At 41.0% G+C, this 27,198-nt stretch overlaps 1 protein-coding gene across 4 annotated transcripts in view; it reads right to left on the reverse strand.

Annotated features, from left to right (window-relative positions):
* The window catches only part of LOC111162924 (nucleoporin SEH1), a 118,965-nt gene extending 92,116 nt beyond the window's left edge, over nucleotides 1-26,849 (reverse strand). For 2 of the 4 annotated variants that reach the window (XM_030764288.2, XM_030764287.2), the window contains exon 1: nucleotides 616-729. Coding sequence is in view for 2 of the 4 variants with exons in the window: in XM_089894869.1 (XP_089750995.1) it covers nucleotides 4,967-5,168; nucleotides 8,026-8,176; nucleotides 9,397-9,554; nucleotides 10,437-10,577; nucleotides 12,082-12,180; nucleotides 17,726-17,937; nucleotides 20,747-20,893; nucleotides 24,025-24,075; nucleotides 26,610-26,720 (1,272 nt within the window). In the remaining 2 variants the exon portion in view is untranslated. Of the gene's footprint in view, nucleotides 1-615; nucleotides 785-4,484; nucleotides 5,169-8,025; nucleotides 8,177-9,396; nucleotides 9,555-10,436; nucleotides 10,578-12,081; nucleotides 12,181-17,725; nucleotides 17,938-20,746; nucleotides 20,894-24,024; nucleotides 24,076-26,609 lie in introns of those variants that run through there. The other 2 variants (XM_089894868.1, XM_089894869.1) reach the window with 2 other exon arrangements.
* Between the last annotated feature and the right edge of the window lie 349 nt (nucleotides 26,850-27,198).

The following is a 27,198-nucleotide window of genomic DNA, read 5'->3' on the forward strand; positions in this document are numbered from 1 at the left end:
CACTCTGCCTGGCTGTGTGAAGCAACAATAAATAAGGTGGCTCCCCTCAGAAAGCTGACAATCCCTACCCACTATGATACAGTACTAAGTGCAGGAATAGAGCTTTGCTGTCGGTGCAATAGTAACACAATCCAGGGGAAGATTCCTCCAGATGTAATCTACCGCCCAGTCTCTCTTTTCCAGAAAGGACTACACTTGTTCTAAGCCATCTATGGACATGCCACATTCCTAAAGTTTTCCTAGAAGGGAAGATGCCCTAACTTCCGTCCCTATTGCATTACCCAGCCCTCCTCCTCATCTAAAACGAGGACAATATTATCTTTCCTTTTACTGCACTTGAACTAAGCAGCCAGCTTTGGGATTCCTCTTGGTATGTCCTTAAAGCAGTAACTTCAAAACATCCTGCTCGAGTTTACTGATATTTAATTGCTTTAATTTCATGCCTGGATACATAAAATATCATCTGCTGTAGTTGTCGACTGGAAGCCTACGTGCACAACTGAACACACTTAAAAGTATGAGCTGTGGGAAAAAGCCAAAGTCAAACTTCCCCAACGTTCTAAGATACGCTTTACCATTAGGTAGGCATCTAGCATAACAGTTTTCAAAACTTACCGTAAACTGCCCTAAAAACTGGAATCCGGAGAAAAAGTTGACCTTGGAGCAGTAAAAACTCCAGTCGAATGACCTCAAAATGATAACAGCGAGTGAAAACACTGTCATGAAAACAGCTGTCCTCCAGGCGACGGCCTCGAAAGGGACCTCATGCTTCAGCGAACAAAGTCTGCCGTCGGGAAAAAACAAAAGCAAAGCGACCTCAAACACTGTCACCTTTCCCGTTTTTCCGTGAAACGACCCGCAAGAGGCCGGGAGCCACGGTGACGCGGCCGCATCCGCTGGTCAGCAGCGCGTCACCCCCGCCCGGCCCGGCCCGCGAGCGGGGAGCGCCGCGTTGGGGAGACAGGGACCAGGACCCGGACAAAAGACCCGAGTCCCGGAGGCCCCGCTCTCACGGCAGCCCGACTCGCCCGCCCCGCCCCCCGGCGACCCCTCACCGAGCCCGCGACGCCGGCCGCGAGCGCCCGGCCGGCAGAAAGTCCGCGAAAGAGAGGTCCGGCGTCCAGCGCCTCTGCCAGTGCGCGTGCGCGCGTCCCCACACGGCGGCCGACCGTACCGTGCGCCCCTGGGGTTTACGTCGGTTCGCTACACGGACCGAGGGGCGGGGACTCCAAGCCAGCTTTGGATTGGACGGCGCGAAGGGACGAGCCCGCTGATTGGACGAGGGCGGGCATCCCGGATTTGAAGCGGGAAGCCGCGCCCGGCCCGGAGGCGCCGCGCCTGGCGCCTCGCCCACTGGAGGACGCCACGCCTCTCTTACCTGGTGCTGCAGAGCAGCGGCACTCGCCTAGAGCACAGAGAACTACTTCGGGTGGACCAGGCATCTGACACACCCCGAGTTCGGAAGTGTTGGCACTGTCCCTACGGGAGCGGATGCTGACGTGTGGTCACCTGCCGCACGTTTACACTGACAGTGCTGCGGTTAGGAAGTCATCCCCGGGGTCCGCGCTACACCAAGTCGCCCATGGGGCGCAGTAAGGTTGGTTCCCGGTGAAGAGGGGCGAGGAGATGAGACGGTACGTCCCTAATTATCTTCCTCTATTTCCCGTTCTCCTTAGGCCACGAGTCCCATCACCAACGCCTGCTCACCACGAGGTCCTAACTACTGCTTTACTGAAACCACACCTTTCACTTTTCTTTATCTCAGAATTTCTTCCCTACAGTTCCTCTTTAACAAAGTTAACTCTTTAACTGCATCCATTGAATAGCTGTTGAATGTTGACGATGCACACTTGGGACTTCAACCGTCCCTACTCCTCATTTTAGCCTGGTAGGAAAAGACATCTGCTTATCACAACTTTCTACCTCCTCCAAAATATTGCTCAACAGTCATTCCTGGATGCCCTCTTCACTCTCTTCCTTTCTGCCTTTGGAAACTCTGCATCTCTCTGCAAAAAATAAAACACCCTGGCTTCCCTGGTGGCTCAGTGGTTAAGAATCTGCCTGCCAATGCAGCAGACACGGGTTCGAGCCCTGGTCCAGGAAGATCCCACATGCCGCGGAGCAACTATGCCCATGTGCCACAACTATTGAGCCTGCGCTCTAGAGCCCACGAGCCACAACTACTGAAGCCCGCGCGCCTAGAGCCCGTGCTCTGCAACGAGAAGCCACCGCAATGAGAAGCCTGCACACCGCAACAAAGAGTAGCCTATGCTCTCTGCAACTAGAGAAAAGCCCACGCGTAGCAACAAAGACCCAATGCAGCCAAAAATAAATAAACAAATAAATTTTTTAAAACATGAATAAGACACGCACCCTTCCTTGATTCCATTTTATCACACAAAGACCACTCTGTCTCTCCTATCCTTAACTGCCTCCTTTCACACCTCATTGTCACTCATTCTGTTTCTGGCTTGGCCCTGAGTACTACTTCCACACTTGTTTTAGTTTATCAGGACTGGCCTCCTGTCAAACTCAGTGATGTCTCCGCAGTTCCCTCGACATCTCTTCTTGAAACCTTCCAGCCTTGGCATTTAACCACGCCTGTTCTACCTATGTCCACTCAATGAACACAGATTAAATGGCGAAAATCTCAATATTTTCTGAATCTTGAAAAACAAATCCTTAGCTCTAGAGCTGAAAGGATGCTATTTGAGTGTAATGAGCAACGCTCTGCCTACACCATGGCCACACGCTGGCAGTGAACTGCTGGAATGTGTCCACTGTTCCAGACTGTCACTCACCCTGAATTCCTTGAACCCAACTCACTGTCCTTCCTTGAACCCAACTCACTGTCCTTCCTTCATAAAGATCAAGTGACTGGAGGTCTCCCCATGGCACCCAGCAACCTGACAGTGACAGGGATCTACACTCCAAAGTATTTGCAGGAAAAGAGCCTTCACTGTGATGCCAGACTGCCCAAATCTCAATGCTCTCACTTCCTAACTGTGCAGCCTCGTACAAAGAGCTTAAACCTGCAGGTGTCCTCATCTGTAAAATGGGGATAATCAGAGCACTTGCCTCAGAGTTTGCTGTGAGGATGAAGTCAGTTAACTTGCATCTAGAAGAGCACTGGCACGTGGAGGCACTCAGCAACATTAGCTATTATCTGACCAACTGAAAAGGAAGAAATAGTGAATTCCAAATCTCCAATTCCAGGAAGAGCTTGAAGTGGCCCCATGGCCAAGGGTAACTTCCAGGGAATTAGAAGAGACACCCGTCCAGTTAGGAAAGGCGGACGTCTCACATGGCTTCCCTTTACCAACTGCTCTGAGTGGTAACACCTCAACCTCCAATATCCAGCACCTTCTACAGTGTGACCACAAGGTATGCGTCCAGGTTAATCTCCCACTAGCTCCCCAAATGAACCTTGTTCTTTCATTGGACTAAAACTTAATCCTCTGCCTGCACACGCCCTGTCCTCTTCTACATTTGGGCCATCACCCTGGACTCCGCCCTCTTCCACTTTAAGTACTCCAACATGTCACAATCCCACATCCCTTCCAAATCCTGCTGGCATATAAATCACTTTCTTTAATGCCTCCTGTACCGTTCAACCTTTTTTATGAAGCTGAATCCTCACTACCCTTTGTAAATTCTGTAAATGCCTTCTCCCACTAGAATGAATGTGTGCCGACTACCTTTCTGGTTTTTTTTACATATCCCAAAGTGTTTAGCACAGTATCTTGCATATAGAAGATGCCCAATGTTCACTAAATGGGAGGGCCTGTCTCAATTCATTACCCCATCCTACCCCACATACCTCGATAATGATTGAAATCTAAAAGACTTGAATTCTTAATTCTCAGCTAGATCCAGACTTAAAGTGAGACCTCTTGCTTTGAAACTCGACAAGTCTACCGGTCTAAAACAAGTCCTTTAACAGAAGGAAGACCTTGCCTTAAATTAAAATACAATATACTTTATAAGCTCTTTATCCTTTGCATGTTAAGAAGCTCTAGGGGTTTGACAGGAAAGTGTCTATTGATAGGAGAGTGTCTTTGAAAATTAGATTGTAAATTATAATATATATTTATAACTATACCATCTGTGTGATCAGCTGATAGACACACAAAATGCTGTTCAAATAGCAGTTCAAATGTCAAGTAGACATTTGTTGATTCTAGATGTTAGTCTCCATACTAACTTTCTACCTTCTAAATAAATGCCATGATCATCCCCTAATTTCTGATTGTTTGGATCTTTTTTTTAGCAATATGATATTTTAAGGAGATATAAATAAGCTTTACCAACCATCAAATAAACTACATTCTATTTTTATATGGCAACAGATTCATATCTTTAAAATATATTTTATTAAATAATCTACTTGGAGAATAATTACAAAAGCTTTAAACAATAATTCCAAGTAGTGAAAGGCAGTTTCCTTTAAAAGAAAAAAAAAAAAAAGACCAAACAGTCCATAATATGTTTTGCTGCTTTATACACAGGAATGATTTATTTTACAAACTAGTCAGTTGCAACATTAGCCTGTAAAAATCAAAAACATTTTTTATCATGTCTCAAAGGCAAAGTTAACTCTATAACGATATGCTTTCACATTAACCAGTATGACAAACCATAAGAAACTTAACGCCATAACAGTTCAAAATAAAATGTACAGAACAGGCACTTTGAAGTCAGCTATTGTGTGTAACTCTCACAGTTAATGTTATGTGTACACATCTCATATTTCATCAAAGGTTATCAACCAATGAAGCAAATATTCCTTTGATGCAGAAGCACAAACACATTTAGGTTCCAAACACCATGTTCTGGTTATAATACATGCAAGACAGACCCTAAATTAGAAAAATCTTCTGAAAGAAAATGAAGAAAAACAAAAAGCCAGGAATGAAAGCATTTACAAGCACTTGAATAAGGCCTTTAAGTGTTAAATCAGTGTTTTTTAAACCCCTTCATTCTCAGGTAAGGGATTAAGAGGCCGAGAGAGAGATCGTCTGCGAGGGTGAGGATACTGGAGGCTGGCAGTGTCAGCATCGCAAGAGTGCTCTATCAGAGGAGGAGGAGGAGGAGGAGGAGGAAGGAGCTGGGCATAACTGGACCATCTCGATCCAGCCCGTGGGGAATCCAGAGGGGGAAAGAAATACCTGAAACAATGAAGACAGGAACAAAACACCAAAACAAAACAAAAACAACAGAAAAAAAAAAAAAAGAAAAAACAGAAGAAAAAGAGAAAAGTAGTAAATACAAAGAGAACCAAAGAGGAAAAAACACATGCTAGAAAAAAAAGCTTTACTATATTCATGCCAAAACTAACGGAACATAATAGCAAAATCAAGACCCTTACTCAAATCAGGCTCACTTAAGCAAGTATAGAAACTTGAAAAAAGAAATACAATCTGTTAAACTTAAAATGTTAAAAAAAATTATCAGTATGAATGTTACAAAAAAGACATTAATTTTATAATTTAAAACATTTTCTAGTCTCTCAGAAACATATTGATGCTCTCCTGTAATTTACAAATCAAATAAGCTTTTTCTTTAAGCAACACTTCACTTGTAGCAGCAGCACATTTTTTAGTGCATACATGATACTGAGGACCAATTCAGATAGACTTTCACATAGTATGGCCAGCTATTGCAACATACTTTTGAAGAAACACAATCTTTGAATGTACTTAGATGTTTTTCTGCAAAAAGACTAGTACAAAATTTTGATAAGTAAAAGGGCTCAAAAATATGTCCTATTGTTATTCTTCTGCCATTTTAAAACTTACCCGTAATACTTTAGCATTTTCTCAAAAAAAGATTTATAGCTTTGTTATCAGAGGATATGAACTAAATGAAGCAGCCAACAAAATTAAGAAAATCCTGGGACATGGAATGTGGAGGTTAACATGCATGCACAATTTTAGCAGAGTTTTATCTGCTTCTTATACTATGTTTCCAAATTTTGACTTGAAGGAAACCTTAAGCCATGAAATCACACCATAAAAATATACAAGCACATATTAGAAACATTTATCTCTTTAGTGAATATGAACTGAAAACTTACAAAGATGTTTTCATTTTACTTCTAAATTATAAATGAAGCAATACCAAATGCTTGGCTACAAACTGTACAGTCAAGTTACTTTCACTACTACTTCTCTCACTCCTTCACTAATACTTTTTAAACATTACAAAGAAATAACAGAGTTGTACTGAATAATATCATGTATAAACCAATTCTACAAAAGGTAAACAAATTAGCACTCAAAACAATCTTTATGAAAAATATTCAATCTTCAAATTAAAATTATAAAAATTCATTTTAGCTTACTGTTTTAGAAAATAAAAGACATAAGTCTATATATAGTCTCCAGATGGAATAAAGTGATACCTTCCCTCCTCCCAACTAGCAATGAGGATGGTAACAATCCTTTAATTTTAAAACCCATGTTCATTTCAGAAACATTTCAAAAAATTGTTTTGGTGACAATGTCTCAACAAAAAGCCTCTCCATTTATATTTCAAAAGTTTCAAATAATGTCAATAAACTGGCTAGCACAAAAAAAATGATATACACTGTATTTTTAAAGGCCTTTTGGACTGCGTTTAGTAGTAAGCAGGCTGTTGGTGTATCTTGGGAGAGGTCAAACGGCGCTGGGGAAGGGGAAAAGGAGCTTGCTTCCCATTCCTGTGTGCATGCAACAAGCAGCAAAACAGCAAAGTTACTCCAGTTAGCTGGTACTCAGCTGTGCTTTCTGTTAAAGGACATAATACAAATGGAGAAGGGAAAATGCATCACAGATCTAACACACATGGTTATTGGCACAATAAGAACACATCAAAACTTCAAAGCTCTTTACAAAAGAAAATGTGCAGTACAGGCAGCAACCAAAAACCAGATTTTTAAAAAAAAAAATTAACACTAGTATCTTTGCTTCATGAAATAATCTTTATAATCTGATATCTTCTATGGTGACCTGAAGTTGTTTTCATGCAAATACTTAAAAATCAAAAAGCAGGACTCCTTTATAAAAATATAACAATACAAAAATAGTTGAGGAGGGCTTCCCTGGTGGTGCAGTGGTTGAGAGTCTGCCTGCCGATGCAGGGGACACAGGTTCGTGCCCCGGTCCGGGAAGATCCCACATGCTGCAGAGCAGCTGGGCCCGTGAGCCATGGCCGCTGAGCCTGTGCGTCCGGAGCCTGTGCTCCGCAACGGGAAAGGCCACAACAGTGAGAGGCCCGCATATCGCAAAAAAAAAAAAAAAGTTGAGGATATTTAAAATACAATTCTCTTCTTTCATTTAAATTGACAACAGGACAACCACGTGACAGTTTGTTAAGGCTGTGCTTTGAAGTTTCCTAAATAGTATTCCAAATTATTCACAAAGGCATATTAAAATAATTTTACCTTACAAATTCACAATTGAAATTTGAATATGAAAACAAAAGGACAACTCTTTAGATAACATTAAACATTCTTTGAGAATCTAAAATATACTAAAAATTCTAAAAATCAAGAACTCAGAATTTACCATATCCTCTTACAATCTCCATGAAAATTTTAAACACACACACAAAAAACATTTAATTTACTCACTTTTACAAAGCCTTAGTTCGTGTGTTTTATTTAAAATTTCAGTTTAACCTGACTCAAAGGCCACCCTACCAGCACTAGCAACACTAATGCTCATCTGGGACTACGATCCTCAGTACTGTCCCAAACTTCCTCTTCATCTCATTACTTCAAAGTTATATATGTTTCTGGAAGACCACTAAATTTCAGCATATAATTGAGTTTGTTTAACGGCCTCAGAACCTACCTGTAAATATTATGACCAAGTAATAAGCCAAATACAGAGCTACCAAAGTGCCTCCTTCTCTTCTAGTGCCACAATTACGTGTGAATTTCTTGATTCAATCTTAAAATCCATGAAATAACACACCTTCAGTATGGCTACCAGAATGATTTAAAAAGATGATAATTTCTAGTTTTCTTACAAAACAGCCTACCTGCCAGCAGAAGATCCATTTAATGAATTCTGAAGATTTGGTATATTTGAACCTAGAGAAGGATTTGAGTTTCCCTGCTGAGAGCTCCCATTGACAGGGCTCCCATTACCTTTCAGAATACCAGTACACTTCCAGTTGTCCATATAATTAGCTGAAAGGGAAATGGTCAAACTCATTAACATGACTAATACCTATGTTCCAGGGCACAAATCTACAATTAAAGAAATAAAAGAGACCTACAGGCTACATATCTCTCAGGATAAATGGTAAAGACATTTTTTAAAATGAAACACATATATCTCAATTTTAACAATTATTTTTTGAAGTTTTTAAAGAAATACTAATTTAAAAACAAAGCTCTCACCACCCATTTCCTTTCCTTACTAGATAAATATTAACAGAGACAATTCTCTAAGCTACCACATTATTACATTAAGTTAGTATCAAAATAAAATTCTGTCTTCATTATAATGAATTTCAGTTCTGATGTGTGGGTAACGGAGTCACCTTCTCGGTTAAGCGAGTACAAGTCAAGTCCTCATGGAGGTAGGTAACAGAACCTCTGGGGTTTGAGTGGCTTATCCAACTTGGCCTAATTGTTTGGATGCAAAACTGGTCACTGCAGACACTGAGCTCAGGAAGTCCAAGTTAGGCAGGACAGGGCAGCAAAGACCCTGAGGAAAGGGACACCTGGGCTGGTTCTACCACAGCCTAAAGCTGACCATAGGAGACTCAGCCAAACTGCAGTTTGGGAACAGTAACTCCTCAGGGGAAATGAACGAAGCTGTAACTTCGAATCCTAAAGATGGGACGCCACCGACTGGAGTGGTACACAGAGCCAGTGGATAAACATCCATGGAGAAGTGCAGACCACGCCACAGCACCCACAGTCTGTGTCGACCGTCCAGACCACCTTCTCTGCTTGGCATTTGTAAGAAACTTTTAGAATCAGTGGCCTCAAGATTCTCTAACTTTTGGGAGCTGTAGAGAAGAAGTGGGGAAGATACTGGATTTTTCTTCTCTTAAGGGCTTGTTGGCTAAAGCAATTGTTTAATCAAATAAGAGATGACTATATCCTGAGTTTGTAGAGAAGTCCCACAAGTTACACACATAGCAAATGGTATCTTTGGAGGTAGTGTATATTCTGTTACAGTTAGTTTTACTTTGTTCCACATGGAAACGTAAACAATTCAATTAGTCAATTACTGCTATGAACTAGGTAAAATGACAAAGATTCAACACAATATGAGACATTAATTTAAAAGTAACTGTAGAAAGTTAATTTTTTTCAAAATACTTCAGAGTTTACATTTCTAAGTGAAAATTCTAAAGTAGCATCATAAAACAATAATTCCTCCAATGAAATCTTACCTTTCCACAACCTGACACAGCCATCATCTCCTGAAGATGCCAGCACTGTCCCTGTTATATTCCAACTCACTCGCCAGACCTGAGAATTATGATTATCAAACTGAGCCACTATATGGATTTCAAATTTTGTTGGCCCACCAGAGGAAGTAAGTTCTTTCCTGTTAATAAAAAAATTTTCCTGAGGAGTTCTGAGTGTACACACACACACACACACACTCACTCACTGTTCTAAATTAAAAAATACAAATGGTCTCACATACACGCCATATCAATGTCATATCCATACCTGCCCCCCAACCTCCATAGCTTACTGAGAGATGGGCCATGTCACTTTCACTTGATTCCCCAGTACCTGGCATGATCCTACCACATAAAAGATATTAAGTGACTAAAGAGGATTTTATTCCCCCCAAAAGGTTGAGGAATAAAAGAGATGACAATGATTAATTTCAAAAGAAAAAGTAGTAGGAAGGGAAGAATAGGAGGAGAGAAGAAGGAAAAAAGAAAAGAAAAAGAACAGAAACTCACAATTCCAAAGTTAAAGCTAAATAGATTATTCACAAGAATGTCTCAGTTCTAATTTAATTTTCCCTAAGTAGACTGCCACCTCTCATTCCTTCAAACATTTATAGAGTGCAATTATATTCAGAGGATCCAATTCATTTTAGTATCTGCCTAAATAAAACACAACTAAGAAAACATAAATCTCCTCTCTTGGGCTTCCCTGGTGGCGCAGTGGTTGAGAGTCCGCCTGCCAATGCAGGGAACATGGGTTCGTGCCCCGGTCCGGGAAGATCCCACGTGCCGCGGAGCGGCTGGGCCCATGAGCCATGGCCGCTGAGCCTGCGCGTCCGGAGCCTGTGCTCCGCAACGGGAGAGGCCACAGCAGTGAGAGGCCCGCGAACCGCCAAAAAAAAAAAAAAAAAAAAAAAAAAAGAATCCATTCTTCAGATCACTGTTGCCTCTACACTCTCCTCCACAAATGAAAATAAGCAAGAGGTAAGAGAACTTTCAAATTAGTAATTGTTTCAAAAACTCACCTCACAGGCTTTAATGTAAAAATTCTCACGTCTTTGGTTGCTATGGCAAGAATGTGGAAAGACCGTCCCAAGTTTGGAGCAAAGGCAATATCGTGGACAGGATCTGTGACTGTCAGGAGGGTTTCAGCTTTTGCATATTTCCTAAATGATAAAACAATTTACGTTAGAATTATCAGAAATGAAAATTTTAAAAATCCACATGTCTAGGTATCTCCATTTTCTCCATCTTGCTCACAATGAAGTAGTGTTTATCTCTGCAATATATAATATGTCCAGCCCCAATCCCCAGAAACTGTGAATGTGACCTATCGGAAAGGGCCTTTGCAGATACAATTAAGGATCTCAGGATGAGAGAGAAACAGACATTAGAGAAGAAGCCACGTGAAGACACAGGCAGAGATTGGAGTGATGCAGCTCAGCCACGGAACTCCTGGAGCCTCCAGAAGCTGGAAGAGACAAGGAAAGAGTCTGAAAGCAGCACAGCCCTGACAACACGTTGATTTCAGATTTCTGGCCTCCAGAACTCTGAAAAGAAACATCTCTTTTAAGCCACCAGTTTGTAGTAATTTGCTTTGACAGCCCTAGGAATGTAAAATAACCTCCCAGGTTTCTTCCTTTAATTTTTTTTTAAGTTTAGCTTAAAACAGAGTAACTAAAACTTAATTAGAATGAGATCTTGATTTGTTAGCCATTAACATCTTTTTTAAGAAAAAGGGTACCTGAATTCCCTAAAATTTGAGTGTAAAGAAAAAAGTTAAGCTGACAACAGCAAGAATTGAATTTTTTAAGTGATGATAAAGGAAGCTACAATAAAGTCTATTTCCACACCTCGGGAGTGTTAAACTACCATCTGATCCTGTTATTCTCCAACGGAGAAGTCTTTCAATGGCTTCACATTACCCTTAAGATAAAAATTAAACGTTGAACAGTAGGTCTTGCAGGTATAAGCCTTCCAGATTTCTCATCACACTCCCTTTTACCTATTATGTTCCAAACACAGTGAAAATATATTGGCTCTCTCTCAACACATGCAGTTTTCTCCATCTGGAATGTTTTGCCCTCTTTGTCTGGCTAACTTCTACTCATTCTATGGGTCTCCTTTTTTTTTTTTTTTTTTTTTGCGATACGCGGGCCTCTCACTGTTGTGGCCTCTCCTGTTGCAGAGCACAGGCTCCAGACGCGCAGGCTCAGCGGCCATGGCTCATGGGCTCAGCCGCTCCGCGGCATGTGGGATCCTCCCGGACCAGGGCACAAACCCATGTCCCCTGCATCGGCAGGCGGACTCTCAACCACTGTGCCACCAGGGAAGCCCTATGGGTCTCCTTTTGAATGAATCTTCCTGGCCCCCTCCCCCTAGGCATAATCTCTGAACATCCTGATTCTCCCAGTTTATAAAATTCATCACCATTTTTCACCTTTTTGTTTGTTTGTTTGTTTTCCCTTCATGATGGTACATACTGGGAGATCAATTACCTTTTCCTCTACACCACTCAATTTTATATTACCAGAGCAGAGAACTTAGCGTATCATAGGAAATCAGTAAATATGTGACAAATAATGCGTAACTGAGTTAATGAATAAAGAAATAACATTTTAAAAAATTAAATGCAATTCAGAACAATAACTTAACCAAAGCAGTACTGACCTGGTGTTTTCATTATATTCGAAAATCTGAACCTTGGCCATTGCGTTTGGGCTGCTGTCATCACTTCCTACAGCGATCATGGGGGAATGAGCACGAGAGCTAGAAAGGAAAAGTAAAAGATATTTTACATAATTATAAAGTTAATGCACATTTAGTTCAGAGAATTAAAAATGCATTCAGCAGCCATGCAACCCACCAGTCAGCGTGTCACTGCGGACTAGACCCCTGCCACGCCTGGCACCACACACCCAGGAGGGGTACCCCTGAGTTCTCAGCCTGGGGACTGAGGACACTGGGCTTTCACCTTGTTTTTAACCACATTTTCTTATGGCTTAGAAAGTAGTCCTTTTCCCAAAACAAAAGGCTTCAAGCAGTCAATAGATTTTTTTTTTTTTTTTTAAAGACACTTAAGAGGCGTTAGAATTTTTCTTTCTAAAAGTTCTGGTCATTAACTATAGAATGAAAAGTAATTTTACGGTGACCAAATTCATGGCAAAAAGATTTTTATGTGCTTCGTACAAAAAGAACCCCACCCCGATGGAGAAGGAAAAGTAGAAAAAGACCACCCTCAGGAAGGCATGCCTGTCATTCTCTAGTATCCAGACTCATTCGTGGTCAACTGCGTTTTGACAAAGGCAAAAGCTAAGCTATTAAGAGAGTGAACTCTACTGAGGTTGACTGTAGGTTGAATCTTTTTTTTTCATTTCTATGTCTAATGTCCTAGATATTGATTTCCTTTGCCTCCCCCATCCAGATTAAGTAATACCTCTATGAACATGACATAGAGGTATTGTTTAACCTTTGATCTTGATATTGTGATCTGCCAATTTCATAAAGCTGAAAACAAAATGCGATAATTTTAAAAAAAAGGTTTAGGTGTTTATTACTAAAGCATCTGATAACGACATCACCTAATATAAGGAAAAAACCAGGTAGGGACTTCCCTGGCAGTCCAGTGGTTAAGAATCCACCTTCCAATGCAGGGGACACAGGTTCGATCCCTGGTCGGGGAACTAAGATCCCACATGCCTTGGGGCAACTAGCCCACGTGCTCTGGAGCCTGCACGCCACAATTAGAGAGAAGCCCAAGTGCTGCAACTAAGACCTGAAGCGGCCACAAATAAAGAAACATTTTTTCTAATTAAAAAAAAAAAAGAAAAATACCAGGTAAACTACAAAGTGCTATAGTAATAAAATAAAATTACAAGTTACTTATTATAATTCTTAGCTATTCAAAGGGATGTAAATTATAGTAATTTCTATATCTCACAAAATTTCTTTTTTCAATGTTCCACAAATGTATTTATTTGATCAAGGACAAGTACATTTACAGTAATATATTCTAAAATTACTGAAAATATAAATTTTTAAAATATTCTAAAAAATAAATTGTGAAACATCCAGACAACAACCTGAATTGAGGATTACCTCATTTATATATCCATAAATAAGATGATCACATTTAAACCATTTTCCAAATATGACTCATAATTAAACAGTGAGCAAAACCATCCAACTCTCTGACTGAATACAGGAGACTGATCACCTGCATCTCCTTCCTACGCCTCCATGGAAATGATGAAAAAATAACACTGTAACAGTGCAGAAATCAGAATGTGCCATCAGAAATCATGAAATCTGGAGGATTCCAGGAAGCAAAAGGAGATCAGACAGTTAAAATGCTAAGGGAAAAAGAGCTCAACAACTATCATTAAGGAGGAAATTCTAGCAGCTCCAACCTCTAATCAATAAGTAAATGACAAATCAATCAATCAACCAATAGTAATGAGTAATGGGGCAATCATGAATTGATTCATTTAATAATCTGCAATCAGAAGACCCCCATGGCTGGCAGCTAGGCTAAATAAAATCTGAGAAGGATCCTAGTGAGATGATTAGAACTTATGAGGAGAGATATGAACTTGAAATAAAGTAGCACTGCAAAGCCGGCAGGGAGAGGGACAAGAAAGAAGAAAATACATTAAAGTGCTCTATCCCCCAAGTCAAAACCTAACTTTGGCAATTTGGGGGTAATGCCCACCTGCCAGCTCCCTCTTGGTCGCCCTACAAGGAAACCCTGCCAAACCACTCCACCTACTTAGTCAAAACTCAGCCAACCCCCTAAGTAAGAGAATGAGCTGTTAAGAAAACAGAGCATTTAACAGGAGAAAAATACCAACACCAGTTCTCTCTAGCAGCCATCACAGTCTCCTGTTCACAAATACATGAGCAAAGACTAACATGCACTTGAGAAAAAGAAGGAGTGTGACAGTTAAAGACCAAGGCATACAAACAGTTCTTTGAGGAAATAGATCTTTGAGAAAATATAAAACAGCCTACAGTCCACATCATATGCAGATTCTACATTTGTAAACTGACCTACTTGCTAAAATTTATTTGCAAAACCAAAAATCCAATACTTGGGGCATTCATGGGCCTTCCTGTTTCAGCTTTATGCTGAAAACCAGTGTCTGCTTTGCACTCTATTTACCATCATGTTTTCTGCATTTTTGTTCTTTGTGTTGATGATTTCACTGTTTAAAATGGCCCCCAAGCTTCCCTGCTGGCGCAGTGGTTGGGAGTCCGCCTGCCGATGCAGGGGACACAGGTTCATGCCCCGGTCTGGGGGGATCCCACGTGCCACGGAACGGCTGGGCCCACGGGCCGTGGCCGCTGGGCCTGCGCGTCTGGAGCCTGTGCTCCGCAACTGGAGAGGCCACAGCGGTGAGAGGCCCGTGTACCGCAAAAAAAAAATGGCCCCCAAGCGCAGTGCTGACGTGCTGCCTTGTGTTCCTAAGTTTAGCAAGAAGGTCATGATGTTCCTTATGGAGAAAATACCTGTGTTAGATAAAAGCTGCATTCAGGTATGAGTTAGTGTTGTTGGCTGAGTTCAATGTTAATGAATATATGCTAAATAAGGTGGCTTTAGACAGAAAGACACATAAAACAAGGTTAAGTACTGATCAGTTAACAAAAATGTGATCAGAGGCTGGTAGCACCTAATCCTGTATTTCCCCTGGGAGGGGTGGCTCAGTATTAGCTAATTCAGTGTTGCAGCAACTTGATAGAACATAACTACTGCAAAAAAGGAGACTTGACTGTAAATCAAAAAACATAAAATTTTTTAAAATTTTAATTAGGATCCTCAGAGAAATGTTGTATCCATGTAACAAAAACTGACAGGCATAAAAAAGGAGTTATCAGAGAAAAAGAAAGACTTCTTAACAATTAAAAATGACTGCCACTCCCCCCAACCCCCAACATCACTGGATGGTATAAAATGTACACCTGAAGAACAAGTTGGAGATCTGGAAGACAGAGTAGTAAATCTCCAAACAATTTTAAAGGAATAGAGAGTAAATCCAAGAATAATCAAAGATGAATTCCAGAAGCACAGAATTGAGAAAACAGAAGGATAAATTATCAAAGAATCCTAAAATATCCCCAATCTGAGACAAGGACCTTCACCTTAAAAGGGACCACTAAGCATCAAGCAGGATGAATCCAAAAAGACCAACATCTAATAGTGTATGTCTGGATTTACTTAAAAATAATCCAGTTTTTTTTGTTCTGTTTTGTTTGTGAAGGTGGGGAGGCATATACAGATTAAACAAGAGTAGATTTGAATTACTGTAGCTGGGTGATGGATATTTGAGGCTCTGCCTATTATATACTTTTAGTATATTTGAAATCTTCCCTAACAGAAAAATGTTTTAAAAGAAAAAACACCTGGAAACATCCTGGTACATAAATTTTAGAATTCTACTACCTTAAACCATACAAAGCAATTCCAGGAGTTTTAATGACCCAAGTGTGAAAGGCAAAACCAAAAACCTTTCAGAATACACTTGACAACATCAAGGTGGGGAATTTTTCAAATAAAAAAACAAAAAGCACTATAACAAATATAGAAAGACTGTTAAGTGTGGCTATATTAAAATTCAGAACTTTCTGCAGACTATCAAAAGTCATGATAGTGTCAAAATGACAAACCACAAACTCAGAGAATATACCTGCAACTCAAAGTAGTAAGGCAAAATCCTAAAATCTTCCAGAAAGACTAGTCTTCCTACAAAAGATCCAGTATCAGACTGACCTCAGACATCTCACCACCTAAAGTTTAAAAGATTCAAGAATAGTAATTTGAAATTCTTACATTTGGAACTTGGCCGAAGTTCTAAAACTAGTCAAACTATAATTAAGCATGGAGAAAAATTAAGACATTTCTGGGTATGCCAGAATTCAGAAAGTTTGCCATCCATCCCATATAGGAAAAAAAGTTACTTTAAGAGGTATGCGACCAAAATGAAAACAAAAAATCCAAAGGCAACTCGTGATATGAAAATTGTGACAGCCAAGTATAACCCAAAAGTAAAGGAATCAGTAAAGAGAAAAGAGCACCCATCAGGAGTTAATGCCATATTATTCTGTGTGAACGAAAGTTTTCATGAAACAGATTACATTTATGTCTGTAATGAATATTTACATAATCTAGTCATAAATTTGGTTGCTACTTAATATTTAGAATCAACTTGTAGTCAAAAGATAAAGTACTTATATGTGTACTTAACACATATAACTTAATATTATTAAATGTTTACAAAACATAAATACAAACATTGTAAATCTTGTCACTGTATAAGCAATATAAAAAATATTAGGAAATGGGAGGGTGAATGTGTGGTAGAAGCAAAAAAAAGCTGATTTCCCCTTTTTTAAAAGAGAGGAGGTGAGTCAATATATAGTCTAAAAATTGATAAATCACTAGAGAAATAAATATTTGAAATTAAGATAATTACCAATACAACTAAACAACTATTAACACTTCCACAAATAAAATACCTTGTCATACCTTCACAAGTGGAAAGCTTTGTAAATGTGCTGAAGTCATCTTTCACAGAATGAGTATAAATACTGTCCAAAGACAACACAGCAAGAACCAAAGGTATAAATAAATCATTTAAAAATAAAATAGTGACTACCAGAATTAAAATCTAAAAACAAAACTACTAACAGCATTTGTTTTTAGGGAGTAAGGGAACTTTTACCTCTCATTTTGTACTCTTCTAGATTATTTGAATTTTTTTATCAGGTGACTCATTACTCTTTTAATTTTAAAAAGTTTAATAAAAATCAACTATGATACAGTCTTAGAATCACACTCTATACAGCAGTTAAAGGAGTAAGGAAGAACTAGTTATACTAACACATGGGAAAATGCCCATGATGTATCTGTAAGTGAAAAAGGCAAATTGCATGAAAGGAAAATGTTATGTCTAAACATGTCTGTGTGTTTTGTGTCCACTTGTACATGATAGCATATACCTGTATTTGCATATATTTGTGTGTTTATAAACACACAAATTAAATATTTGTTATTAAATATTTATTTTATATACATGGAAAAAGTCCAGAAGGCGCACCAGAATATTTACAGTGGTTGGCTTCTTCTGTGGGGTAGAAATAGGGGTATAAGACACATGACAGGGTGGAGAAAGGAGAATTTTTATTCTACATAATATACATTTTTAAAAATAATGAACAAGACTACTTAAGAAAAGCATTTTCAAAAAAATACACCATCTGATGCTAAGTGTAATAATTACTAGGCTTATATCACCAGAGGATTGCTGTGTAAGCATACCTTGAAGGGTTCCAAGAAATACAACTACAGCTTAGCTTGCATGAGATCTCATGTTGCAGAGACCACTGGCTGAGATTCATGACGTCTGGTGCCTCGTAGATTCTGACTATACCATCTGCTGAGCAGGTTGCTAACATAAGACCCATATGCTTAGGAGCAAATTTCACGTCGGTAACGGATGTTCTGCTGTCCACTAGCGTTGTCCTCTTGACCTGAAAAAAAATTAACAATTTAAATTAAATACAGGGACTTCCCTGGTGGCGCAGTGGATAAGAACACACCTGCCAATGCAGGGGATACAGGTTCGATCCCTAGTCTGGGAAGATCCCACATGCCGCGGAGCAACTAAGCCTGCACACCACAAGGAAGAGTAGCCCTGCTCGCCACAACTAGAGAAAGCCCTCGCGCAGCAACAAAGACCCAACACAGCCAAAAATTTTAAAAAATTAAATTACATATTAAAATAAATAAATTAATTAAATACAAAAAAAAAAGGATGGCAGAGTGGAAAGAACACAGGCTCTGAAATCACACAGAACTCCTCTGCCACTTACTAGGTATATAACCTTGAATAAGATATTCAAAACCTGTGTGGGCCTCAATTTCCTCCAAAGCACTTAACAAAATACCACAGCCACAGCTAGCAATCAGTAACAAACCAGTGACCTATAATCAACTACTCCCTCTATGGCAGAAGAAAGAAGGCCTTACGAAGTCTAACTTTATTAAATTAGGTTAAGTACTCTCTTCTTAAGCAGATAGGTCAATAAACCAGAAAATGTTAGAATTTTCATATGAGCAGTTTTGTCATACAAAGCAGGCCGCAAAGTAAAAGAATTAAGATTCTTTAACAGCAGAATGGAGGGTGTGAAACTTTTTCCATCAAATATAAGTGTTAGTCCTACTCAGACCGCTACCATCCACTTTTAAAAGAAGGCATGTAGTAGAGACCAAGCGAATGGTACGAAGCTGGCATTCTGGTAATTAGAGAATCCCAGCATAGCATGTACCAGTTACTGTCTGGCACCTAGATGAGATGATTTTTGACTGAAAATGTCAATAAAATTTAGAAATCAAGAGTTTACTGTCTATGGTTACTAAAATATATCTTAAGGTGTCTGAATATCAAAAGAATATCAAACTTCAAAGATAGCAGAGCATCTTTGCAAACTTTTGTCTAAAAACACCACTGAATAATTAATAACACAAATGCTGAAATATTAAATGTATTAATGACAGTGGATTTAACTAAAGACAAATAATTAAGTTCGAAGAAAAATCCTTTCTATGCCACCACTCCTAAACCCAACCTATAGGATGCTAACTGATCCATCTCAGACTGACTGCTAGAAAAATCCTTTCTATTCAAGAAATGTCTCTGCTCCCCTGCCCTTAAGCAACTGTTTGCCTGAGGAAGGCCCCGGTGCAAAGGCAATGAGGCCAACCCCTCCCATCATTTAAAAAAAAAAATGTCAAACAATATGAATAGTATGCAAGCTACAAACCTACAGTAATTAAAACAATTTGTTATGGCCTAAGAATAGACAGACACCAATGGAATAGAGTCCAGAAATAAACTCTCCATATATGGTCACTTGATTTTCAACAAGGATGTCAAAATCATTCAATGGGGAAAAGGCAATCTTTTCAATAAAAGGTGTTAGAAAACTGGATATTGACATGTAAAAGAATGAAGTTAGATACTTACCTTATACCGTGTACAAACATTAACTCAATATGAATCAAAGACCTAAACATGAGAACTAAAACCACAACACTCTTAAAAGAAAACTTTGGGGAAAAGTCTCCATTACAATGAATTTGTCTATGATTTATGATACCAAAAACACAAGGAAACAAAAGAAAAAAACTGGACTTCATGAAAATTTTGTGCACCTACGGACACTAGCAAGAGAGTGAAAAGGCAAATCACAGAATGGGAGGAAATATTTGGAAATCATATATCTCTTAAGGAATTAATATCCAGAATACTTAAAGAACCACTACCTACAACTCAACAACAAAAAAATGGGCAAAGGACTTGAAGAGACATTTCCCTAAAGAAGTAAAAGTTTCTGGTAACAATTCCAATTCCGGTGGGGGTTGGGAGGTAGAGGCTGTTCCCCACATAATTCTGACACCAGCAGGGTGTCCAAGGAGAATTCAACTCAATTTTGACACTGACTACCCGGAGATAGCGTCAGATTCCACGAGCTCAGAGTTCAGTCCCACAAGACCACCCTTCTTCAGATGCCAGTCGAAAACCCAGGTTGTTATCTGTGCTTCTGACTGACTGGTGTAACTCAGGGACAGTCACATGGAAGAGACGCACAGGCTGGGGACAGGTACCCAAGGCTGGGGACAGGTGTGGAGCTTCCACGCCCCCTCCAGGCACCACTCTCCCCAAATCTCCAGGTGTTCACCAGCCCAGAAGCCTCCGAACCCTGTCCTCTAGGGAAGGGGTCCCCAACCCCTGGGCCATGGACCAGTCCCGGTCTGTGGCCTGTTAGGAACCGGGGCGCACAGCAGGAGGTGAGCAGCAGGCAAGCAAGGGAAGTTTCGTCTGTATTTACAACCACTCTCCGTTGCTCACATTACCACCTGAGCTCCGCCTCCTGTCAGCATTATGCTGAGTTGTATAATTATTTCATTATTTTATTATTACAATGTAATAGTAATAGAAATAAAGTGCACAACAAATGTAACGTGCTTGAATCATCCCGAAACCATCCCCCTTTGCCCTCCCCGTGGAAAAACCGTCTTCCACGAAACGGGTCCCTGGTGCCAAAAAGGTTGAGGACAGCTGCTATAGGGGTTTTATGGAGACATCATTACACAGGCGTGAATGACTACCTCATTGGCTATTGGTGACTACATCAATCCCCAGGGCCTCTCTCCTCCCTGGAGGTCAGGGCGGGTGGGACTGAAAATCTTACCACCCCGAAATGTTCTTGGAAAGACCACTGCTCCTCGGGTGCTCATGTTCCCCACCCACCAACCCACCGCTTACAAATGTCTCACCCAATGGCTCTGTCCACGCAGTTTATCATTTGATTCTCCTACTATTTCTTCCCAGACAGCAGCTGTTCGGTCAAAAGAACAGGAAGCCAAAACCTGTCCAAATTCAGGATGGGCCCATGTCACACGCCACACAGATCCACTATGTGTCTGAGGAATTAAAAAAGCAAAAAATGAAAAAAGCTGAGTTTAGTCACTTGAAGAAACAGAATACAGGTATTTTTACTTCAACAAAAGGAGAAAGCTATTCAATTTAACATTTAAAAAGTTAAATTCTAGGGAATTCCCTGGTGGTCCAGTGGTTAGGACTCCACTCTTCCACTTCAGGGGGCATGGGTTTGATCCCTGGCTGGGGAACTAAGAGCCCGCATGCTGTGCAGCGCAGCCAAAAAAAAGTTCAATTCTAGCACTTTTAACGTTTAGAAGATACTCTGTACTTAAGATTGCAGCCCCTCTAGAGTCAAATTCTTCTAACATTTTACTAATAAAGAAAAATCCAGCTGGATAAAGTTGACCGCTTTCCGTGCTAATGATAGTTGGAGACTTGGTTCAGAGTTTAGCCTAACAAAGCTTTTAAACAGAGATTCTATCAGTCCACTGTTTTTTTTTTTTTACTTGCAAATTTCTTCTATAGGAAACATCCACCTGATAAATAAGAGTAATCAAAATTATATGCTTCAAAAAAAAAAAAAAAATTATATGCTTCAGGGCTTCCCTGGTGGTGCAGTGGTTGAAAGTCCACCTGCCGATGCAGGGGACACGGGTTTGTGCCCCGGTCCAGGAAGATCCCACGTGCTGCGGAGTGGCTGGGCCCGTAAGCCATAGCCGCTGAGCCTGTGCGTCCAGAGCCTGTGCTCCGCAACGGGAGAGGCCACAACAGTGAGAGGCCCACATACCGCAAAAAAAATAAATAAATAAAATTTAAAAATTATATGCTTCAAAAGCCTGACAGTATAAGAAACCATGGCAACAAAATGCTTAAATGATTCTGATGTCTGGCTAGACAATGGACTATTCTAGGAAAAGAGGCAATGAGAACAAATATAGAGAAGTCCAAATTCTTGTATTCTGAGGAAATAATTTAAAGTTCAATAGCATTATCTTTATAGATGAAAAATGTCAAATTAGTTCAAATTAATATTATCCAACTTTTTGTTGACAAAAAAAAAAGGCAGAAAAGTCTTAAAGCATTTCACATCAACAGAATTCATTTGTGCTTTCCAGTAAAAATAATGTATGACAACAAGCACCAGTCCACCAATGATGTTTACAAAATCTCTTTCAATCTAACACTTTTATACTCAATAATCTCAGAACACTTTCATAATCCAATAATTTCTACATGGTAACAGTGTCATCATCCAATGGTAAACTTTGCACCGCCCCCCTTTTTTTTTTTGGCCGTGCCATGCGGCATGCAGGATCTTTGTTCCCCGGACCAGGGATTAACCCATGCCCCCTGCAGTGGAAGCACGCAGTCTTAACCACTGGACCACCAGGGAAGTCCCTGCACCCTTTTTTTTTTTTTTTTTTTTTCTGCGGTACGCAGGCCTCTCACCATTGTGGCCTCTCCCGCTGCGGAGCACAGGCTCCAGATGCACAGGCCCAGCGGCCACAGCTCATGGGCCCAGCCGCTCTGCGGCACGTGGGACCCTCCCGGACCGGGTCACGAACCCGCATCCCTTGCGTCGGCAGGCGGACTCCCAACCACCAGGGAAGCCCCTGCACCCTTATTTTTTATCCTTTGTTCTGTCCAGTCTTTTTCATTTCACCTTTCTTATTTTTACAGGCTATTAAGTAAAAGATGCACTACGGCACTGAGATTCTGCTAAATGTTAGATTCCCAGTAAAGCACAATCTAACTAAAGAATAAGGATTGCACAAAGGTGTTCATCACAATAAAAAGGAAACAACTTAAATATCCATCAGCTAAACAAAATAGGGTATATTTGTTGTTATATTTGTTTTGTTGCTATAGTTATGTTTAAAAACAAACTAAAGTACTTATGAAACATGCTGTTACACTAAAAAGCAAGAAATACGAGTCTCCTTTTGGAGTGATAAAAATAAGTTTTGGAACTAGACAGAGGTAGTAATTGTACAACATTGTGAACGTAATAAATGCATTCACATTTATTTGTTTACTTGAAATGGCTAATTTTACGTTGTGTGACTCTCACCTCAATTTAAAAAAAGGGGAGAGGACAAAAGATTTGAATAGACACTTCACCAAAGAAGATAAATGAATGGCAAATACGCACATGAAAACACTATCAACATAATTAATCATTAAGGGCATACAAATTGAAACCCAGTGAGACACCACTTCACACCCACTAAGATATAATCAAAAAGACAGACTGGAACCCTCATACATTGCTGGTGGAATACAAAATGGTGCAGGCACTCTGGAAAAGAGTCTGGCAGTTTTCAAGAAAGTTAAAACATACACAGCCCAGCAATTCTATTCCTACATATCTAAGAGAATCGAAAATGTTTGTCCACACAAAGACTTGTATGGCATGTTCATAACAGCATTATTCATAAGTGCCAAAAACTAAAAACAATCAAATTGTCCATCAAATAGTGAATGAATAAATAAAATGTGGCTTCATCTATACAAGGGAATACTACTCAGCATTACAAAGGATCGAACCACTGACACATGCCACAACATCAATGAACCTCAAAAACATGCTAAGGAAAGTAGGCAGAAACAAAGAACTACATACTGTAGAATTCCATTTATATGAAATGTCTAGAAAAAGTAAAACTATACAAATAGTTCAGTGGTTACTTGGGGCTTAAGAGGGAACGAGGATTGACCCCAAAAGGCACAAGGGAAACTTCAGGGTTGATGGAAGTGTTCTAAAACTAGATTATGGTTATGGTTGCATAACCGTGTAAATTTACTAACACTCGTTGAACTGTACATTTAAAATTGATGATTCTCAAGATACATAAAAATGTACCTGGGTAAAGCTATTATTTCTAAACTACAAGAAATAAAACTGTACAAAACATCACAACTATTAAAAAATATATAAAGGAAAAAGGTAAGAAATACTGAGATGCAAAAAATAATTAGGTTAGAATGATACAGAATTTCAAATTTCTTATTCTTAAATATTCTGAAGTGTATTTGTTACTTTAATAGTGAAAAAAATGTAAGTAAAAGATATAAATTTTACAATTCTCTCAAAGCTGAACAGCAAGTCAATAATGCTACTAAATAGTAAATGTTTCAATTCTTTCAAATCACTGTAAAAATAAATACTAACCTTCCAGCTAGCAGTGCAATGCCAATCCCCACTTTCACTTTTATCCCAGACCTGTAAGAAAAAAGATATTTTATACCAAGAATTCCTACAAATTAATATGAAAAACATAAACATTAGTCACTATGAGGGCAAAGGAGGGGAACATAAATTCGCAAAAGAATACAATCAGTAAGTAAACATTCACTCATTCAACAAAGTATTTATTGAGAAACTTGGATACGTCAGGCACTGTGCTGAGCACTGGGGTCAAGGAACATTTGCTCTACTTGTTAATGGAGACAATATCAGTTACAGTCAAGTCTGGTTACTTATAGCCATTATGTCCTAGTTATGTCCTAGAATGTCACTGTAAGCAGTAAATTGGCGAATACCAAACCACTCCTCCTGAGGAAAATACTGATAGGTGAGATTCACAGGAGCATCTGGTCACAATATATTTGTCAACCAATCGATACATAACCTTGTTTTATGTGTGTATGTTTAAAAACACCGTATTTGGTATATATTATTGATTCAATAACACTGAACTCGCTGCCAACAGTAGCATAACTCACATCTGAATGAAGCTTCCCTAACACACACTTTCTCCATAGGGCACATCACAGCCTTCTTGCTTGTGGGAACTCTATGCAGCACTACACTTGGGGACCACTTCAGACAATAGAAATCACCAAAAAAAGAACAAAAATGTGAAAAATGTGACACTAAATAGACAATGAGAAGGATGCTTGTTTACATTATGAAAGCCTGAATCATAAGGCAGAGTGTCACCTGTCCAACCTCAGCTGGGAATGCACATCCGACAACTCTATAATTTTTTTGCCACCCAGCTCATGTCAACAAACAACCATAAGCATTGATTTTGGGGTTACAAATAAATTTTAAAGAATAAGCAAATTCACAAATACAAAATTTGCAAATAATGAGGATCAACTGTATATATAACAAACAAAAACAAAACATTCAACATTACTACCAACAAAAAATACAGATTACAATAAAACATTTTAACCTGTGTTAAAAAAGTGTAATGATAAACAGTATGGTGGCTCCTCAAAAAACTTCGAATAAAAATAGAATTGCCATGTGATCCAGCAATTCCACTTCTGGGTCTGCACCCCAAAGAGTTGAAAGCAGGGCCTCAAGGAGATATTTGTTCACCGACATTTATACCAGCATTATTCACAACTAAAATGTAGAAGAAACCCAACTTCACTGACAGATGAGTGATAAGTAAAATGCGGTATATGCAATATATATTTTTAGCCTTTTAAAAAAGTTTTTAAGTTTAAACATTCCCTTTTTCACAAAGGAAATTATGACATATGCTACATGTATGAACTTCAAAACATTATCCTAAGTGAAATCAGCCAGTCACAAAAAAGACAAATCCTGTAAGATCCCACTTAAATGAGGCCGCTAGAATAGCCACATTCAGAGACAGAAAGTACAAGGGTGGCTGCCAGGGGCGGGGGCCGGAGGGACCGGCTAGTTATGTTTAACGGGGACAGTGCGAAATGAGAAGGTTCTGGAGATGGAGGCAAAGATATGAACATACTTAATACCACTGAGCTGTACGCTTAAAAATGGTTAAGGTAGTAAATTCTGTTACGTGTACCTTACCACAATAAAAAATAATTAAAGAAAAAAAACTGCAATGATAATGCCCAACACGGACAACTATCACACTGATACTCTTCACCAGCAGTATTGTAACATAGTACAAACCTGCAAAAAGCTAATTTGCCAATTACTCTCAAAAACTTTTAAAATATTCACTAATTTCTCTACTGTAATAAGCCTAAGGAAATCATCCAGAAAACATAAAAAGCTGGGTTAACGAAGATTTTCACTGCAACACCACGACAGACAAAAGCTCCGTACTGGACGACCCACTAGGTCCTAGTGACTTGGAGGCTGAGTTCTACTCGGATAAGGAAACCCACTCGGTTAACGGACGCTAATTATTGCGACACTCCCACGGCGGGGCGGGCGGAGGGGCGGGTGAGAAAACCTGGGCCTCGCAACACTTGCAGCCCGGGAAGTGGATTCCGACCCGCCCGCGAGAACGTCGCGTACGGTGCAGACCGGCCGCGCGGCTCCCCCCGCCCCGGCACTTCTATGAGGAGCGGGCGGACGGCGGGGAGGGGTCCCGGGGCCCCGCTCCGGATGGAGGGGCCGAGGTGCGCGGGGGCCGGCTCACCCCACCCACTGTGCCGGCGCCCCCGCGACCCGGGTCCCAGCCTGACCAACGAGGAGCAGTGCCATGGCGCCTGGGGCCCAGCCGGGAACAGAGTCGACCGGCCCCGCGCGTCCCGCCTCCCGCGCGGCAGGAGCGCGCACGCCGCCATGACGCACGCACGCCCCCGTGACGCACGGACGCCCCCGCAGCCGCGCGGAGGCGGCCCAGGCGGCGTTGACTCCACAATAGCTAGGAGGAGGGCGCCCGCTAGTCGGCCTGGGCTCCGGACCTCGTGTCCGCAGCGCGCCTCAAGTCGGTAAGAGTCCACTCTCCACGCGCCCCTCCGCTCGGACAGCGGGCCGCGCACGCTCCCGCCTCCTTCCGGGCTCGGCCCCGCGCGCACCTTGACGCTCTGGTCACTGGAGCAGGTGGCCATCCGCCGTCCGTGGAAGTCGAAAGACACATCGTGGATGAGATCTTTGTGGTCCGCCGCGATGCTGCGCGCCACGAACATGGCTGCGCCAGCCCCTCCCTCCTCCAACAGGACGGCGCGCGGACCGCAGCCCACCCGGACCTGGCTCCGGGGCGCGCACGGCTGTACTGCCCGCGGGCCGCTCGCGCGCCCCGGCTGCGCCGCGCCCCGCCCCCCGGCCCATCATACCCTGCGAGACCCCGCCCCCGCCCCGTCATACCCCGCGCGGCCGTGGCTACTGGATTTCATGGGGCGCCGGTCAGTCTTTTGGATGCGGCGCTGCCTGTACCCTGAGGAGAGTTAGAGGACTCTGTGACCAAGTGTGGAAATTGGGGAGAATGCGAAGGTTAAGACTGTCGTCTGTGGGCCTCGGCCCTGAGTCAGTCTCGTACGTGTTTGGGCGTGTGTCCCCGGGAGACGGGCCGGGCCGGGCCGGGCGGGAGTGGGCGCGGAGAGTGGGCAGTGCGGACGGGGCGTGTGTCCGGGGCTGTGCCGGGCGGCCGGAGCGCAGGCTCCCAGA

This window comes from Delphinapterus leucas, chromosome 14 (genome assembly GCF_059928025.1).
Source record: "Delphinapterus leucas isolate spDelLeu-1000000601 "Yukka" chromosome 14, BTC_Dleu_Yukka2, whole genome shotgun sequence".
NCBI classification, from domain to species: Eukaryota; Metazoa; Chordata; class Mammalia; order Artiodactyla; family Monodontidae; genus Delphinapterus; species Delphinapterus leucas.